Raw genomic sequence first — 17,624 nt, forward strand, 5'->3', positions numbered from 1 at the left:
GAGAAAACTTCAGCACTGTAAAGTTTCAGAGTAAACTACAGCAAACATACTGATGAAACTGCTGTCATAGCTGGCACTAATCAAAACTAAACTGTAGTCTTAAAACTTGACTTTTAAATTCTGTCTCAGAATTTCAGAACTTGCTGTAAATATGTTTATTTCCCTCCCTCTTTACAGTAGTTTACTGAAGAAAAGAGCTCTATCCAATCCTTTGCCTGTAGTTAAAGCACTTTTATCACTTAAGGACCACGCCACATTGTTTCAGTGTTTTTTTTTGTTTTGTTTTTTTTTATACTGATTTTATTTTTCATATCTCAAAAGAAGAAAATAAATATCTCCGTTTGTAAATGTTTGTATGGCTACACTTCATTCAAGTAAAGATTAGCTGTCTAAATATGAAAAAAAAAAAAAAAAAATCACATAACCATTTACTAACTGTAACCACTTCATCTGAAAACAAAAAGAAAGAAAAAAAGTAACGTGGTATATGACGTGTAAGTCGAGTGGAGCGGTCTGAGAGTCCAGTGGGCTCACAGGTGCTGGATGGCATCTTCTTCCTCCAGTTTTCTCCTGATGTGCTGAATAACTAGAGAGAAGTGTTGGGGAAAACAAAAATAAGAACAAAAAAAAAAAGTATTTTTCTACAGATTTTTTTTTTAATCATGTATTATCTACATATAATTGTCATATTACTGTATCATCAATTACATTATTGTTTGAGTACAATGCTTTTTGAAATATTATATTTCTCTGAAATAATCACGGTAACTCAACTCACCATCATCGCTCGATAGGTGCAAGTCTGTTTGCTTGCATTCTGTTACGGTGCTGCTTTTATGGACTGATGAAATGTCTGTGAGGTGCATTGGAGAATCAGTCTGTTCCATTCGTCCCATTCTTTGCGCAATTCGATCACTGAGATTCAAGTAGTCTCTCCTCAAGTCTTCCATTTCCACCAGTAGAACATCTCTCTGCTGCTCCAGTAGCCTTATGTCCTCTCTCAGCCTCTCTCCTTCCTGTTTTCTCTGCGATTCAGATTTCTCTCCCTCTTGGCGTATAACCTCCAGCTCCTCTTTAAGGAGTTGGTTGGCCCGTTTCAGATCAGAAACCAGCTTGGCCAAGACTTCACACTCTCTCTGGAAACCCTTAGACTTTTCTTCCCAGGTTCTCTGTTGCTCCTCTTTTTGAAGCAGTTCCACTCTCTCTCTGTTATGGATCAATTTCGATTCCTTTTTAATTTGGTCTAGTTGATGACAAAGGGACTCTTTCTCAATCTTGTATTCGTTTAATTCGGCACGCAATTTTCTTACCATACCTTGGGACTCCTGAAGATTTTTCATGTATCTCTCCTTTTCGAGTTCTTTAGAGTGTACCACCTCAGAGAGCCCCTTGTTGTCCTCTCGAGTTTTACACAGCTGGTCAGTAAGGTTCCCAATTTTAATTTTCATAGCTGAGACTTCAGCAGCCAATCTCTTAGCCTCCCTGCTCACGTGCTTGTAATTGTCCACCACTGACTGTAGTTTTTTAGTGGATAAACAAAGCTCTTTCTCTATAGTATCTTTCTGGTCCTGCAGGCATGTCAACTTGGTTAGTAACTCCTGGGCCTGTTGTTTTGACCTTTCCAGAGTTTTTTGAACGACCTTTTTCTCAGACTGCTCGGTATGAAGTTTCTCCTTGACGACGGTGGCACGTCTTTTGAGACGTTCATATTTCTCCACGAGCGCTTTGAGTTGCTTAAGAATTTTGTCATTTTTTCTTTTGGCACTGAGACACTTGTCCCTCAAATCTTTACAGGCGTTTTCGAAACTCTTGGTAATCTCTGCATTCTTCTGCTCCTCCTGTCTCAGCTTTTCAGCAAGCAACTGGGCTTCTACGTCCTTAAGCGCTAACATCTCTTTCATGTCCATCAACTCCTGTTGTTTCAGAAGTAACAACTGAACAACTTGTTGGTTTTCCATGTCTTTCTGTTGTAATTGTTCTTTGACAGCTTTAAAGAAGTGGACTTGTTTATCCTCTACAGAAAAACTATTATCCACCAAGAATCTCCTCCCATCTTTTATGGTGTCTTTTAAAGCAGAACATTTGGAGAATGTGGTTGCGCCCTTGTCCTCTGACTCTGTAGTATTCCTGAAAGGCGAATGTGGAGCTTCTCTTACCGTAAGGTCTCCCTCAAGGTTTTTACCCAGTAACGGTTGTTGAGTGCCATGGTTTTGAAAGTGAGGTTTTGTAGTCTGGACCGGGGACTTCAAAGTGTCTCTTCCGTCCAGTTTGTTTCTCAGAGTGTTTGTTCTGCCAAGGATACTTTCCAGCCACTGAATGACCTGTTTGTTTGGACCAGAGGAAATGCCCAGATCAGAAGACAAGGCATTGCAGTCTTTGCTGCATGACTGATGTGGAATGTCCGTTTGAGATGCCCCGAAAAGGAAATCGTTTTTCACGTTTTCCATCTCTCTCAGCGGAGTTTCAGTCAGGTCTGAGTTAGTTCCAAGGTCTTCCTCTCGATGAAGGCTAGCCAGACCCTCGTAGATGAGCCTCTGAACAGTCTTACGCCTCACGCAAAGTTCACTGAGTCTATCACTGTGTGAACGGAAACTTCCAGTCTTTCTAAAATCCGAGTTCATCTTCTGAAGAACATTTCAGAGATTTCACTAACATGTAAGAGAGACAAAAGCTGTTATCCAACTTTCTCCCCTTCCACATATGAACATGTATTATCTGTTTGGCTGAAAATGTAGTTCTCACTACCAGAATAATAATAATTATAATGGATAATAGGAATGAATTCTGTTCAAAACTGACTTATTACCATATTATACTGAACAAACCAGTAGTACCCTCCACAAACTACACACAAAGGCATTCTTGTTATTCACTCGTTATAACAGCAGGCTTGAGTGGTCTGTTATAATTTGGCATGATTGTGTAGTTGAAAGACTTTTCGTCAGAACTCTTACCTTATCAGACCTGCAGCGCTTCTCGCCGGCTGCTCAGACTGTAACGAACGCCGAATGACTGAGCGGTACCCCACTGTTCACACTGTTTAAAACCACTGTCCCCATAGCAACAGGGCTATGGCTGGCAGCCCCACAAAGCACTAAAGTTTCAAGCTGTAAAACATGTTTTGTACTCGTCAACTGCCTCCTCTTTTGTTTACCGCTGCTTTTCTTAAATCTTGTGAAGGCATCTTCTATGCTGAATACAGAGGAGGGGGGGGGGGGGCACATATAAACCCTTTCAGTTTTATTTTTAAGCATGCACCTCCACCACCTTTTTTGAAAACCACATTTAGGCTGATTTTGAAAGCAATAAATAAAAAATATAAAATATATAGCTCCACAGCTGGTCAGTGTTTTGACTTACTTGTGTGGGGAAAAAAAACTATTTTGTATAGTTTTAATATTGTTTTAATCTGTAAATTCATTGAATGAGTTATGAAAAAAAAAAATCAAAGATGGTTGATCTAGGGTTGCAAACTTCCGAATCCATCTGTAGAAACCGGAGATCATTTTAAAGGTTTGGGAAAACTGGGTGCTATTGATTTGAAGTGTAAACGCATTTATTAAAAACTTTTGAGGCAATATGTGCCCTGCTGAATTTGGCCTTTGTCCTGAAATGTCAACATTTCCAGTGACCTGTGTACTACAACACCCAAGTGTGACCTTGCACATAATTGTCTGAGAGTCAGTTATGTGCAAGTTCATACTTGTCTCCAAGAAAAAAAAATCTTTCACTTCCAGACTTATGCTCTAATATTCTACGCAGGATTTTAAACATTACTGTTTGTGTTACTAACGAACCTGAAAATCAAAGCTAGTACAGAAATGAATTACCATATTACTGGAAATACATAGCTTTATACAGATTTTAAGTGGAGATTAATAATCTAGTATAGTTTAAGAATGAAGATTGTTTGACTGACTTGAAAATCTGTTTTATGAGGGCAACCACATCCTCCTTAAGAAGAAAAAAAAAAAAAAAAAAAGACCACAACATCCACCAACAATTTAAAATCTCAATTTTAATCATTTTTAAAAAATAAATTACAGAATATAACTTTAAAAGTCAGACAAAGTGAGCCACCCTGTTCGCCCTCCCTCACAGGCACGGAGCTAAGCCCTGGATTTGAACAGCTCAAACAGAAAAGGGAAACATGATCTTACAAATAGACCATTTTTAAAACTACGTTTAGTTGCAAACGAAATCTTCTCTTGATCTAAAACAGTAATATAATACTGGTATTTTATACATTCATATACATGCTTTGTGCCTGTGATAATGATGATTTTAAAGTAACGTTCTAGAACTACCCGAAGAGGAACTTGAAGCGCAAACGTTGTGGATGGATTTGGAACCGAAGGACTCAAAAATATTAGTGTTATCTTACTAACACAAAATCACCACCTTAATTCCTATGTAACATTTAAAGGCCTTTTTTTTTTTTTTTTTAAAAAAAAGACTTTTCACGGCTGATGAATTGTATCACAATAACCATTCCAGGCATTTAGAATTGGACTAATGGAGAAAGTTGGGAAACTGCTGATAAAGGATAAGAGTGACTTTTGTCCTGGCAGCTCTGAAGTTGCCTTTCCCTGAATACTGCCTAGCCAAGCCAAGCCAAGCCGCCCCCCCAACCCACCCCCCCATAAAAAAAAAAATTTTTAAAAAAAGAAAGAAAGAAAAAGAAACCAATCATTTAAACAACTGAGGATTGTTTGTGTATCTTGAGCGTTCTGAGTGTGTGTGCATTAGTGTCACGTACATTTGTATTTCTCTGTTACCGTTTGAATGTCTATGACTTGTCAGGTTTTGGAATATGTAACTGTAAACTTTGGTTTTTAGTTTCTCAGTCTAGGGAAGACTCCACACGCACATACACACAAAACTATACACACACACACACACAAAAAAAATACAAAATGGCAAAACAAAAACAAAATAATAAACCTCCACATATTCTACATATTGTGTCTTTAGGGTGCGTGACGTCAGTTGGCCTTTAACTTTGCTGTGTGCGACACCTGTTCAGTCAGACTGGCCCTTATAGAGTTAACTACAGTTTGCCGAATATTCTCCTCCATGTACTGCTCAGTCAATGGCTTAAGCACCTAGAGAGAGAGACAGAGAGAGAGAGAGAGAGAGAGAGAGAGAGAGAGACAGAGAGAGAAGACAAATCATGAGATCAATACTTGTAATTGAATATTAGCAAGTTAGGCATTATTTTAAATGGGGGAAAAAAAAGAACAAGTCCAGCCCAAGCCACAGCGGTCAGATCCTCAAACACATGATACGTTTTCCCTCCTGGCTGAGGCTGACGACGTTTACTCCAAAGGCACAGTCTGGAAAAGGCCTGAAAAGGGGATTGTAAAGTGTTAACGAACAGACAGACGAATGGAGTGATAGAGGGAGGCGAAAGTGGGGAGGTGAGGAGAAAAGGAGAGAGGGAGATGAGTGAGTTGATCTCACCTGTGAAAATGTCATCTGAAGGGCAGAAGGGGGGGGGGGAGGAAAAGAGGGAAAAAAAAAGAGAGAGTATAGGCGTTATGACACAGTAGCAGATGATTGGATGTTTGCGTGAAGACGAGGAAACCGATTGGATGATTTTACAAAACAGCCAAAGAGGAGAGATTTTGACGTGGGGATGTGCATAAACTGATGGAACTTCACCAGTTTACTTGTGTTTGAGTGCACAAACACATGTGAACATATGTAGATGGGGAAGGGGTTAAAAAAAAAACTGGCCAATGAGAGCGTCTGTGTTTCTACCGCTGTCCAAAAAAAAAAAAGCCAATCAAACGCTCACAACGAAAGCAAAACACCCACCTGTTCCCACAATGCCTCCGCAGTAAGGTCGATGGCCACGCCCACCTCACGATACTCTCCAGAGTATCTGACGTACGCCCAGGCACACAGGGACATCAGGGACACGCCCATCACCAAATTCGCCAGACCCGCGATCATCGACATGCCTATGAAGCCCGTCACCGTGGAGATCACGTAGGCGACGAACATGACGGCAAACAGCGTGGCGGGCGTCCGCGCAGCGTAGAAAATGTTCTTGCTGTCGTTGTGCTTTACGAAATTTGCAAAAACTTCGTCCAGCTCTCCTTCTAACTGCTCCTGATAGCGTTGGCTGAACTCCACCCCTCCCATTTTCTTAACGGAACGGAACTGCTTCACTGAGTTTTGCTTCACTTCTTCGTGATAGCGCTGGAGGTCCACGGGAGCAATGTATGGCTTATCCCCCCCGCATACCTGTGACACACACACACACACACACACGTGTGGACTGAGACGTGTAAGATAACGCACGCCGTTACGCTTCAAGACATGCCCTTCCCAGCTGGAGATTTTGGACAGATATATGGACTGAGAGCAGGTGGGAGAGTTTTCTCTGATTATTTTCAGCCATCCAGGCCACAATCGAGTGCTATTTCCAGGGAATGGCCTCCAGTTATTTCCAGTTATCTGGGTTAGCTTTCGTCACTCCGCACTCCGCTTCTTTTAAAAGAGACCAACGGGCCCTCTCTATCTATAGAACACCTTAAGGAAGAGACCTGAAATAACTGTGGCTAACTTAATCAACCACGCCAGGACATAAATATTGGGAAACACATGAGAACGTATGACATACGTAAATAAGTAGCACTATGTTGTTATCTGTGTTGTTGACATCTCTTAGTCAAAAGAGCCTACCTGCTCCATCATTTTGCTGTACGTGTCTTTCGCCCCGGCGACAGCCGTTAGGTTGTTGGCCTCTGCGGTTGCCTAGGTGACAGAGACAGAATCAGCACGAGAGGGGTAGCACACACCGGGAGGGGGGTGGTGTGTCAGATGAAAGAGGGCATACCTGTAACATGGATTTAGGATGAGGCAGCTCCTCACCTTGGTAGATTTTGATGTACGCCTGCGGACATAGAGTAATTATAAAAAAAAAATAAAACACATCAAAACATTTCAGTAAGCACTTTGTTTCATATTTTTTGGAAAATTTAACCTGATAAAAGCTGAGATGATTATGAAGTGAATGTCTGTCCAGTGTTAAAATAATACAGCACCCAGCTCTGCTCTTCCTTTAAAGACTATGAGAATATGTTTCAAGGACTAAGCTTTCAAATATAACTCTCCATTAATACAGATGGAGGGAAATAAGATCATGCCCTAATCTTGAGGAGGGGGGATTACACACACACACACACACACTCACACAGAGTGAAAGAGTGTGAGAGAGTGACAGTGTATATATATATATATAAGCAGACCTTAAAATACTCCAGGAGGTCTCTGCAGGTGACTTTGGCTCCATTGATCTCTTTCTCTACCAGATTCTCAGGAGCCAGCAGCAGTGGAACTAGATTTTGCAGCTCCCTCTTAAACTCATCATCGATGTCTACAGAAACATGCGTCACATCAGACAACAATTCCAAAGAACTCACAGATCAGGGGTATATATACATGTGTGTGTGTGTGTGTGTGTGTGTGTGTACGTGTTCTAACCTTTCAGTCTGCCATCAAAGTACGGGTTGGTGGCCACCTTCAGGCCCGGATGAGGCAGAAGGAAACAGCCGATACTGGAGAAACAGGAGTGAATGTGCTTTCTCACATTCTGTAATTCCTCATGTTGATTCTGCTTCACCTGCACATTCACAGACCAGAAACCTCATCATCAGCCTGTCACACCAGGGGCCTGTCCTTGACCTCTCACTCTTTACTCAGTCTCACCAGCTCTGGACTAAATCATATCTAGGATGAATCTAGGGCCACTAAAAAACTAGATATACTATTGCTACACATTTTATGATGGACACATCACACTAATAACCAACCAACTAAGTCATATTGAGGTTAAAGTCTAGGCATACCTGAGATGACTGATGCAGTGCAAAAAACAAATGTACAACAAATGTATGTAAAGTTTGAAAGGAAAAACATGCCATAAAAACAACAACAACACAGCACTGTTTTCGACAGAGGCTAATGATACTGTGAGTATTTAAGAGTACCCGCGTTGACCTGAAAACTGCCAGCTACCTTTCTGTTTTCGTTGCCAATTTTATTCACTGAAAATTTTAATATTTTTTAAATTAATTTTTTAAAATGAATTTAATAACTATTTTTAAATTTAAGTGAATACATTTGTGTATGCCTCCATGAGCATTCAAAATGCACAATGACCATTCAAATGGGTTTGACTCAAGAATTCAAAACACGCGTTTAATTAGATTCCGCATTTCTGAAATTGTTTAAATGTACTTCTGTGTTCACATACCGCAAACGCATGACGTCGTGCGGAAGCTTGCCAACTGAGATCCTACAGTGAATCAACCTTCCCTCGGTCTTCTCACAAATTATTGATCAACGTTAAACCGTGAACGTGTTTTTCATCAGCATTGGATACGATCCACCAAATTGTTTTAAACCGTCAAATGTATGCATTGCCATAGTTGAACAATGACTTGCAATCTGTTTTGATTCAATAAAATATGGTTCTTCACCCCGAGGGTTGGCTGGGGAGGCACATCGTTAAACTTCATGCATTCGCACGCGAGGTTGTGGTTCAGCTATTTCCTGTGTTTTTATACCAGCTGCTGCGCGTTCTCGTTCATTTCACAAAAAGACGCGTTTTAGGCCTAGCATGTCTGCACCAGCGCTGCAACAGAATCTCAAAATCTTGTATCCGGGCCCAATTACCCGCTCAGAACGAGCGGATGAAAGAGCGGGTCCATCCGTTTTCCGTCTTACCTTTTCTTCACTGTGACACCTAACCAGATGTCACTCACACCCACCTGCAGTCTCTTCTCTAAGAAGCGGTTTCCCCCCGCGAGGCCGTACGGATGCTCGTACGGATAGCACCAGTCTCTTATCAGAAACAGAAGTTTCTGAGACAGAAAAAAAAAAACCACAAATCCAACAGGAATTAACAACCAGTTCAAAAGAAGAAGGTGGAAATAACAGCATTTCTGTCAGATCAAGCAAAACAAGCAAAAAATCTCAGTAGGTTTAATTCATCTATTTTTTTTTTTGTTTTTTTTGTCAGTACCTGAAATGGTTTTTCGTAGATCTCCTCCATCGCCAGTCGACCGTATTCAGTGAAAAGCTAGAGAGAACAAATTTCACAAATACATATTAACTGAAACCAGAAACAGAAAAATTAAACTCCTATATACACAAACTATTTATTAAAAAAAAATAAAAAAAATCCTAAGACAAGCCTACACATGTACCTGAAGGTGTTGTAAATCATCTTCCTGGATGTTCTGAGAAAGATTATAAACCTGAAAAACAACATTTCATTAGAGACAGGGTAAGCCTGAGAACGCACGCAGAAACACCTATAAATATTATTGAGCTGAACACGACTGATACTCATAGAGTCACAAACCTGCACAGAGCTAGTCATGGTACTGAGGGCGAATACTGTGGCACAGTCTTTAATCGTAGACTGACTGTCAAAGGCTCCCTGAGTGTCTACCAGCAAAACTGCCACCTGAAGACAGACAGACACGCTCCTTTAACATGACATTCACTACAGTTTCCTACTTGTCAAGTAGGGACGCCAAAAAAAAAAAAAAAAAAAAAGAAGAAATAAATAAATAAAAATTCACTAGGAACACACCTTGCTGCCATCAGGTTTCTCCATGACAAAAACTTCACTCCACACCTGGATCCCTGTGGTCTCCCTTTCACAACCCCCCCTCCAAGAAAAACCTGTCAGGGGCTCATCATCTCCCCCCATCCATGAGTCAGACGACTAGGGAGTGACAGATTGAGAGGGAACATCTTGAATCAGTCTGCCCTAGTTTTACGAGAAAAAATCACAAGTGTATGCATGGCCATATCACGAGGTATTTGTGATTCTACTGGGTGGGGAACTCCTGAGGCAAAGTCATAACGACCTTAATTAACCTTCACCTGAATCTGCAGCAAGGAAAAAAAACCCAACAAAACAAAACAAAACAAAACAGTTAAATGTGTACGTCTTTCGCACATTAAAGAGGGGTCTGGAGTCTAACCTGGCTGTGCATGTAGCGCAGCATGAAGTCCAGCAGAAAGGACTTGCCCTTACGGAAAGCTCCAGCGACTGACAATACGACCACGTTGAGGTCCCGAACGTGCTCTTGCATCAGGACTTTCTCCAGCGCCACCGCGTCCAGTTCGAAAACGTGGTCGTCCTGGTTGGCGATGACAATCTGTATTGGTCTTGCCCCTTCAGGGACTGGCTCCTCCTCCTCCTCTTCTGATACCACCTCCTCCTGCTCCTCCGCAGAGCCTGGTTCCATGCCATTCATGCCAGGAGCAGCTTCCTCAACTGGGCATGACTCCTGAACTGGGCATGACAGCTGTATTTTCTTGTCCCACGTCATATCTGGGAGGAAGAAGAAAAAAAAGGCATGCGTGTGTGTACTGTGAGGAGCTTGTGGGACAGATGTAGCATGTACACATTTAGACCAGCACGAGCAAACCCAGCAGTTAATTTACGTGGAGAGTTGAAGGGAGAGAGAGAGAGAGAGTAGATAGTAGATAACAACATTCAGCAGTGGTTCACGGTCACTTGACCTACAATGACAGTGTGAAACGAACAGGCTGAAGTCTGTGGATTATCTGGTGCCTGGAGAGTGACAGCAGTGTAAGATTACGACAGAAACTCCTGCATCCTTCATTCAGTTCAAGGAGAAACAGTTTGGGTATCATACTGGGCACTGAGTCAGCGTTACGCAAATGTTCATTTGATGTTTCTCAAACATTTGCTGCTGTGTTTTTCAGCACGCCATACGCTGGTCATTATTCGAATCACTTTCTATTCGTAGCACGCGAGTGTCTCCTCTAACCCCTGCACTTTATCCACAAGCCGCGATAAGCCGGCATTCATTCGCTCACACGGCTAAATTTGGTAATTTTTTCCTCGGGTTAAGACGTGCTGAACACAAAACAAACATCGTCTACCCTCTGCGCTATTATCCTCGGGCAAAGCGCCAGGGATCCAATGCTTGTCAGCCTAGACCCCAGTCAGATGGTCAACCCATAGCTCTACGCCAAGGACACAGGCAGGGGAGCAGTGCCCTAATGCAAAACAGACTCGTGAAGTTTGAAAATATGAACTAGTTCTGAAAAACAGGACTACGATGTAATTTCGACAGCAATTTTCATTCTCACTGGACAACCCTGATACCAGTAACATGCAAAGTGTGGATTCTTTCAAAATGCCCCGGATTAGTGAAACCAAATCCAAGATTTCTCAACGTTTAATTGAGAAAACATACCAATGAGTTCAACAGCCTCTATCAGTTTTCAGTTGCTCTTGTCTGATCATGTAACAAACATACAAACAACACTGGATGCGCATATGGTGCCACTTGCTCTCGCTCTCAACGTGTCAATTTCATTCACAAATACAATTGGGGCACTTCGCCAGAAAGCGATGCCAAAAAAACGGGAATTCAGCCCCCGCTGTACCCCGGAGTTCATTAGAAACCATTAGAGGATATACTCTCCTCTAACCCAGAATAACGACTTGAGTTTCTGCATTAAACAAAAAGCTGTCTACTGTAAGCAATACTTGGGGTAGGCTGTATATGCCCGGTTTGCAATCTAGCAAGCTAATAATAGCATATTTATAAATAACTAACAAACGAGCGAGGCAGACCAACGACTGACCGCAAGCAAGCAAAATGCAACTTCTCCTAGTTGGCCGAACAAAACCGTTATTGTGTTAGAAATAACAGGTAACATTACGTTCTGATATAGATTCTTGACTACACATTTCAATTGAGCAATAGCTTTCAAGTACAGAGACCCACAGCGAACGTCCAAAATCCTAATCTTTAAAAAGGTAGCGGGCGACCAAAAGTCAGGCAAAGAGTGATCCGTGCCAGGTGAGTGTGTAGACAGTCCAACAGTCGCACGAGTGTCAACTGCTGCTAACTTTTATCAGGTCAAAGACACATACTTTATCTAAAAACAACCTACGAAACTTTTTGACAACCAGAAAAAAATATTTTAACCAATAGCACACCCGAATAATCACAAAGCCACTTAGCCGATTCAGCCGCAATAATTACCATCGTCAAAGTGTCGATCTTTACGATCTATCGCTGTGAGGTTCCGATTTCTCAATCCACTTTCTTCCGCCATCTTGCTCGGTTTAAACTCTTCAGTGTGACGTTGCAGTCTACTTTCCCCCCATGACTTTATAAACTTCAGTGGAAGCACTGGGTTTCCTCAAGGTCCTAAAGTACACCAGAGATAACATTTCCACAAAGGCCATACAGATACATCTGTATCGTATTTGAGCATTACAGTAGGTAGTGATCTAAGAATTTGAGTACAGCTGGTCGGCAATCAGCAAAACAATCCATGCTCGTTATTCTCTGACGTCTTCACCTGCTGTTTCATGTTCGGGTGAGGAGACATCAACCAGCAGTCAACACTTTCAGACCTGGATTTAAACTCTGGGCCATATCCAGGTGTTTGGATCCTAATTATACTGTCAGTTTTCTGAAAGTTCTTAGAGGCCATCTGTCAGTGCAGACGCTGAAACAAAGAGTTAAATCTCATGACATTTGAGTGAACGTCTTATACAGCTTGATGAAGGGACAGTTTCAGATAGTCTGTAGAGAACAAATCTCAAACACACACCCCCCCCCTCCCTCTCTCTTCCTGTCTCTCTTTCTCTCTCACTCTCTCTTGTCTCTCTTATCCCTTTGACTTGATCCACGTTTCTTCAAACATATTCAGAGCCATTTCTTAAGGTGCAGTCCTAACAATAATCCATTCTAATCCATGGATTAGACGTTGCATTTTTCAAAACTACCGAGGAAATGATCCAGACTCACAACAATAACACACAACACCATGTGATTAAATAAAAAATATAAAGTTTTTTAATTTAATAAAAGTCAGATTGTTCAGTGTACAGTGTTACATAAGGAATTTGAACTATGAAAATATAAAGGAGGTTAAAGAAGCTAAAAGAAGAACCCTCTGAGAGATGGCAAAATCTGGGGCTCCTCTATTCTTAGTTTGACACGTACATGCGCATGCGCGCACACACGCACACACACACACACACACACACAAATTGATTCTCTTCAGATCTTGCTGGGTTTTCAAAGATGAGATGTCGTGGAGAAGCACAGCTTCAGGGTGAAGGGCTGAGTGTAATCTGAAAAACAGAGAGAAAAAAAAAAAAAAAAGACTGTGAATCAGTGTTCGACAGAACGTCTCTTGGGCTGTCAATCAAAGATGTGTTCATTACCACTAGTTCTGAGCTGTATTTCTGTAATCTTTGGGAGAGGTTACTTGGGAGAGCTACAGGAGCTAGCATTTATGGAAATAGCACACTGTTGATTAGACTTTCATCTGTGCAAATGCAATTATGACATGTGATCTGATGTGCATGCTATCCTAAAGTAACACACACACACACGCATACACACACAGAGGGAGAGAGAGAGAGAGAGAGAGAGAGAGAGAGAATGCAGAATAATACCATGTTGTTGCCTAATCCTGCTGAGTAAAGAATTCACTTACTTTCAATTCTGATCTGATGATTATTTAGCACCATAAGCACCTCCACGGCTTCATTCTGACTTGCGAACTCTAACAGACCAGAGTTTGTTTTACTGGATGCTGCAAGAATAATCAGATGGACAGGATGAGAGGAAGAAAGAGAGAGAGGATGAGAGATCAGGGTATGATCTTTGTGTTCTACCCTAAGCTTAGTAATATCAGATTTAGTGTAATTTGTAGTCCAATTTTTGTAAGGGCACAATTTAAACAGATTCATTTGAATTTGAGTTTGTTGATAAGCATCTTATGAAACCTCATTCGGCATAAACTCTATGGGCCTGAACAATTTACCTAACCAATAGCACGGTCACTGACTAGTGAAGGCATTCTAAAGCACCAAGCACAGTCACATGGCTAGTTTTACCTCTAGACATAATGCCAATGTGCATAATGGAGATAATCTAGCCTGATCTGTAGCAAGATTGTTTGATGTGTGTGTGTGTGTGTGTGTGTGTGGAGGGGGGGGGGGGGGGTGTCTACACAGACTGCGTTATCTAAGTCACCACTTTTGTAGCATTTCAACAAACCTCAAAAGGAAGTGAACAGTAAAAATAGCATCACCACACAGGAGGTTCAGGAGAAAAACTTACCTTTTGTAAACGCTCGATATCTTACAAAGACTGGGAGGTCATGGTCTGAACACAGCTGTCAATAAACAGAATTGACAGTTTCTACTTTTAAAGACGGAAATTGTAGCAAATCTCAGACTCATAAAAAAAAAAAAAGAACTGTTAAAGCAGGTGTTTCATTCATCCACTAAGTGGTGCTATTGCACTCTAAACCACGCAATTTTCTGTAACTGAGCATAAATTTAAACACGAAGCATAGAGAACAGACAGCCTGGTCCAATTTCAACCTGCCTTGCAAAACTTGCAAATTACAGGACAAACTGCTCGTGGATGTGGCGTATCAATAATAACTCTCTCTTTAGGTCTTCTTAAAAACAAGATCAAATTGTAATTAATAATTCATTAAGCTTTTAATTAAGATTAAATTTAAGCTTTTCATTCCGCTTTGACTCGTCTTTAAATATAAAATTTACAAGTAAAAGGGCTCACTGAAAGAAAGCAAACTGAAAGAGGTATGGTCGTCATCTCTTTCTTTTGAACTGAGTACATTTACAAAGATTAAGCGATGCCTTGCAGTGATGCGCATTTTGCTTTTGCAAGTGGATCGGTGCAAGCATATATGCAGATTATAATCTCACTTTCTGCAGGTCGTCATGGGTGACAGAAGGCGGTGCATTGTAGTAGTGTAGAACAGAGGATGGCGACTGGATGATGGTTTTGGAGACCATGGCACTGCTGGTGAACCGGTTATTCCTCGTCATTCCAAAATCTTGGAAACTACTACTTCCATCATCCAGTAAATAAGTATCACCAGGAATGACAGTTTCCTTCTTCGATGCACTAAGTGGAAAGGAAGAGATGCTTTTTTACTCAACATCTCCAAAGTGACAAATCTGTCACGATACACACAAATGCTGTATTCTCTGTGATCCTGTATTTTCTGATAAGCACAAGCGATCTTAATGTAAAAAAAAAAAAAAAAAAAAAGTCAGTTATTCAGATCTGCTGTTTGTCCCAATTTCATTTTGACTTGAAAAAGTGACAGTTACAGCTGATTTCAGAGGGGAATCGATAACACTACGCTTACCACAGGCAAAATTTCTTGCCAAACACTTTGATGTTGTTGAGGTGTGTGATAACTCTGTCCACTCCTAACGTGTCTCCCATCTCCACCAGTGCACAACCAGGTACGCTGCGCATGAACTTCACCTGAGGGCAAATACACAACAATGCATTCAAATCATACAGATGTTACCTCAGTAACACAGACGCACAAAGTTCGCAAAATAAACAACTATAACTCTATATCAACAGATTATCAGATATAAAATCACGTGCACGCCATTACACATACGGATAACCGCCAAAATGACAGTAACGTTATCATAAAGTGTCTTGTAGGCTTTCTGCAGCACCAGGAATCACCAGATCAGTTTTAGCATGCCCTGGCATTTATTCATAGATTATCTCCAACTCTGTTGGAGGAAAGTGACACCATTTCTGTGAGAAATGGTGTTTTGCTGGAAGTGGCAGGGAAATTGTTTTAAGTAGCACAGGAGAAAGACCCTGATTGGTTCATTTGATTTGACATCCAGTGACTGACACATCTATGGCATATGGTTAACGCTTTTTTTTTTTCTCAAGCTCATCAAATCATTTCGAGACAAGTCATGCCCTTTGCATCAGGGCATCGTCATACTGAGAGAGATTTCTAGAAAAGTTCCCCCACAAAATGAAAGTGGTCATTCAGACCGGCTTCGTGCTTAGTCTTATCTTTGACTGAGGTTAAGTGGACCTAACCATAAGCGGTTCTATAACTCATCACCGTGGAAGACAAGCATTCAGTCGGGTAGGGTTCCTCGACGTGCAACTGAAAAGTGACTTAGTCATTTCCTTAAAATAAAGGTGAGGAATGATTCATTTGACATGTGACTTTTTCCATTGCCCAATAAATAGACAACTGTCCATGTTCTTTGTCCCACTTTGCCAGTTAGCATGCACCTTTAAAGGGTAATAAGGGATTTATACACCATAGCCCCATCACAATATCCTTATCCGTGAGGTTCTTGATGGATCTAATGAAACTACCCAGCTGCACCCTAGACTGATGTTTACTGATGTTGATTCACAGTTGTTTGTGTGGTTTGCCTTATGTGTGAAACCAATATACAGCTGACAAGTACGCACTTGCATTGCCCTAACCACAGTTTCTTGTGAGAAATCGGCATTTGGGGCAGTCTTTATGGTTTTTTGTTTTTTTTTTTACTTTATTGGGCACACACACATTAGGAGCAGTGAGCACACACACACACTAGGAGCAGGAGCAGTGGGCAACTCGGGGAGCAGTTTGGGGTTAAGTGCCTTGCTTAAGGGCCCTTCAGCCGTGAGTGTTGAGGGAGGGGAAAGTGCTGTTCACTCACCCCCCGTCGGTCCAGGGGATTGAACCGGCAACCTATATGTTTACCACTGAAGCCTTTGCCAAATCAGTTCCACATATGATTCCCTCAGTTAGATTTCTTTCTCCAGCTGTTGGAGCTACCTCCACTTCAGGACACAGTCATGCATTGGAAGCCTTAACACTGCATGACTGTATCTAACAAGTATTTTTACCCTGAATCCTTGGCACGATGGACGGTTGAGCGATTAATTGTCTCAGGATCGCACCTTTGCGGAAACAACCATTTATTTTGTCAGCATTCTTCACATTTTGCTGAAGTATGTACAATTCCTGAAGTGTTTCCTTTATTTTTGGTTTCCTGTACATTCCCGTACACACTTTCGTTTGTGAATACTAACCTTGCGAACGTTGCCGTAAAGACAGAAGAGGTTGAAAATCCTGCTGCAATTCATTTTATGGTGCAGGCCGCTGACCATAATCACTGGACTGTGCGATGGACCAGCGTGGAAGGAATTAATCGGTAATGGGTACGTTACTTCAGATATATCAGGGCTGCGTCTATGGGGACCTAGTAACCGGTAAGAAGACTCTTAAAAAAAGAATAAAAAAAAAAACAGGATTGATTTTGGTTTCGAAGAAGTCACATTAGTGAGTTTGTGATAAAAAAAAATAAATAAATAAGAGAGTATATGTGGTTGTATGTCCGAAATCTTACCATCAGTCTGACCACAATGACCGTTTTCGCTAAGGAAGGATGGATGGTCACCAAGGATTGATTTTCTTTTCCGTTGATTCACACGGTCTTAGGGCAGAAAAGATTAAAAGGCTTAAAAGACAAACATCAGATTTTCATTTCCTTTCTGACAACTTCCTTTCTGACAACTTCCTTTCAGACAACGCACAAAGGCACAAACACAGGAAGCATTCTTACCACCGTTGCCCAGGTGAGGTTTGGTGTAATCCCAGCTCTCTGCATCGTTTTTCACCACGTTCAGATGGGTTGGCTGTAACACGTCGTTCGAAAAAGCAGAATCAGTGCATGTTTGTATGTACATATGTGTGACTGCACGGTGTGAATAACCATGCGTGGA

General features: G+C 41.4%; 2 protein-coding genes across 2 annotated transcripts in view; both read right to left on the bottom strand.

Moving 5' to 3' along the window:
• Positions 1-4,049: 4,049 nt before the first annotated feature.
• Positions 4,050-12,140, bottom strand: atl2 (atlastin GTPase 2). The gene is made up of 13 exons (XM_030771146.1): positions 12,057-12,140; positions 10,011-10,363; positions 9,614-9,748; positions 9,380-9,484; positions 9,222-9,272; positions 9,038-9,094; positions 8,784-8,876; positions 7,495-7,633; positions 7,260-7,387; positions 6,848-6,904; positions 6,694-6,765; positions 5,821-6,252; positions 4,050-5,105 (listed from the first exon to the last, which is right to left on the bottom strand). The coding sequence occupies exons 1-13, from the start codon at positions 12,127-12,129 to the stop codon at positions 4,986-4,988; spliced, it is 1,815 nt and encodes a 604-aa protein (XP_030627006.1). The 5' UTR covers positions 12,130-12,140; the 3' UTR covers positions 4,050-4,985.
• A 926-nt stretch (positions 12,141-13,066) lies between these two features.
• LOC115809715 (heterogeneous nuclear ribonucleoprotein L-like) overlaps positions 13,067-17,624 on the bottom strand; it is a 7,910-nt gene continuing 3,352 nt past the window's right edge. The window contains exons 6-13 of the mRNA XM_030771485.1: positions 17,465-17,537; positions 17,249-17,335; positions 16,932-17,122; positions 15,223-15,344; positions 14,774-14,975; positions 14,157-14,211; positions 13,528-13,626; positions 13,067-13,159 (exon numbers count right to left, since the gene is read on the bottom strand). Of these exons, the coding sequence (XP_030627345.1) occupies positions 13,104-13,159; positions 13,528-13,626; positions 14,157-14,211; positions 14,774-14,975; positions 15,223-15,344; positions 16,932-17,122; positions 17,249-17,335; positions 17,465-17,537 (885 nt within the window). The 3' untranslated portion in view covers positions 13,067-13,103. The remainder of the gene's footprint in view (positions 13,160-13,527; positions 13,627-14,156; positions 14,212-14,773; positions 14,976-15,222; positions 15,345-16,931; positions 17,123-17,248; positions 17,336-17,464; positions 17,538-17,624) is intronic.

The sequence above is a fragment of the Chanos chanos genome, chromosome 4, assembly GCF_902362185.1.
Source record: "Chanos chanos chromosome 4, fChaCha1.1, whole genome shotgun sequence".
In the NCBI taxonomy this organism is placed as follows: domain Eukaryota; kingdom Metazoa; phylum Chordata; class Actinopteri; order Gonorynchiformes; family Chanidae; genus Chanos; species Chanos chanos.

Bases quoted from the DNA above. Each gene is read 5' to 3' on its own strand.
- atl2 (XM_030771146.1), bottom strand. From the start codon at position 12,129: ATGGCGGAAGAAAGTGGATTGAGAAATCGGAACCTCACAGCGATAGAT. The intron at 7,634-8,783 runs GTGGGTGTGAGT...GTGAATGTGCAG, and splicing joins TCTTAGAGAAGAGACTGCAG to GTGAAGCAGAATCAACATGA. The intron at 7,388-7,494 runs GTTAGAACACGT...ATGTTTCTGTAG, and splicing joins CTTTGATGGCAGACTGAAAG to ACATCGATGATGAGTTTAAG.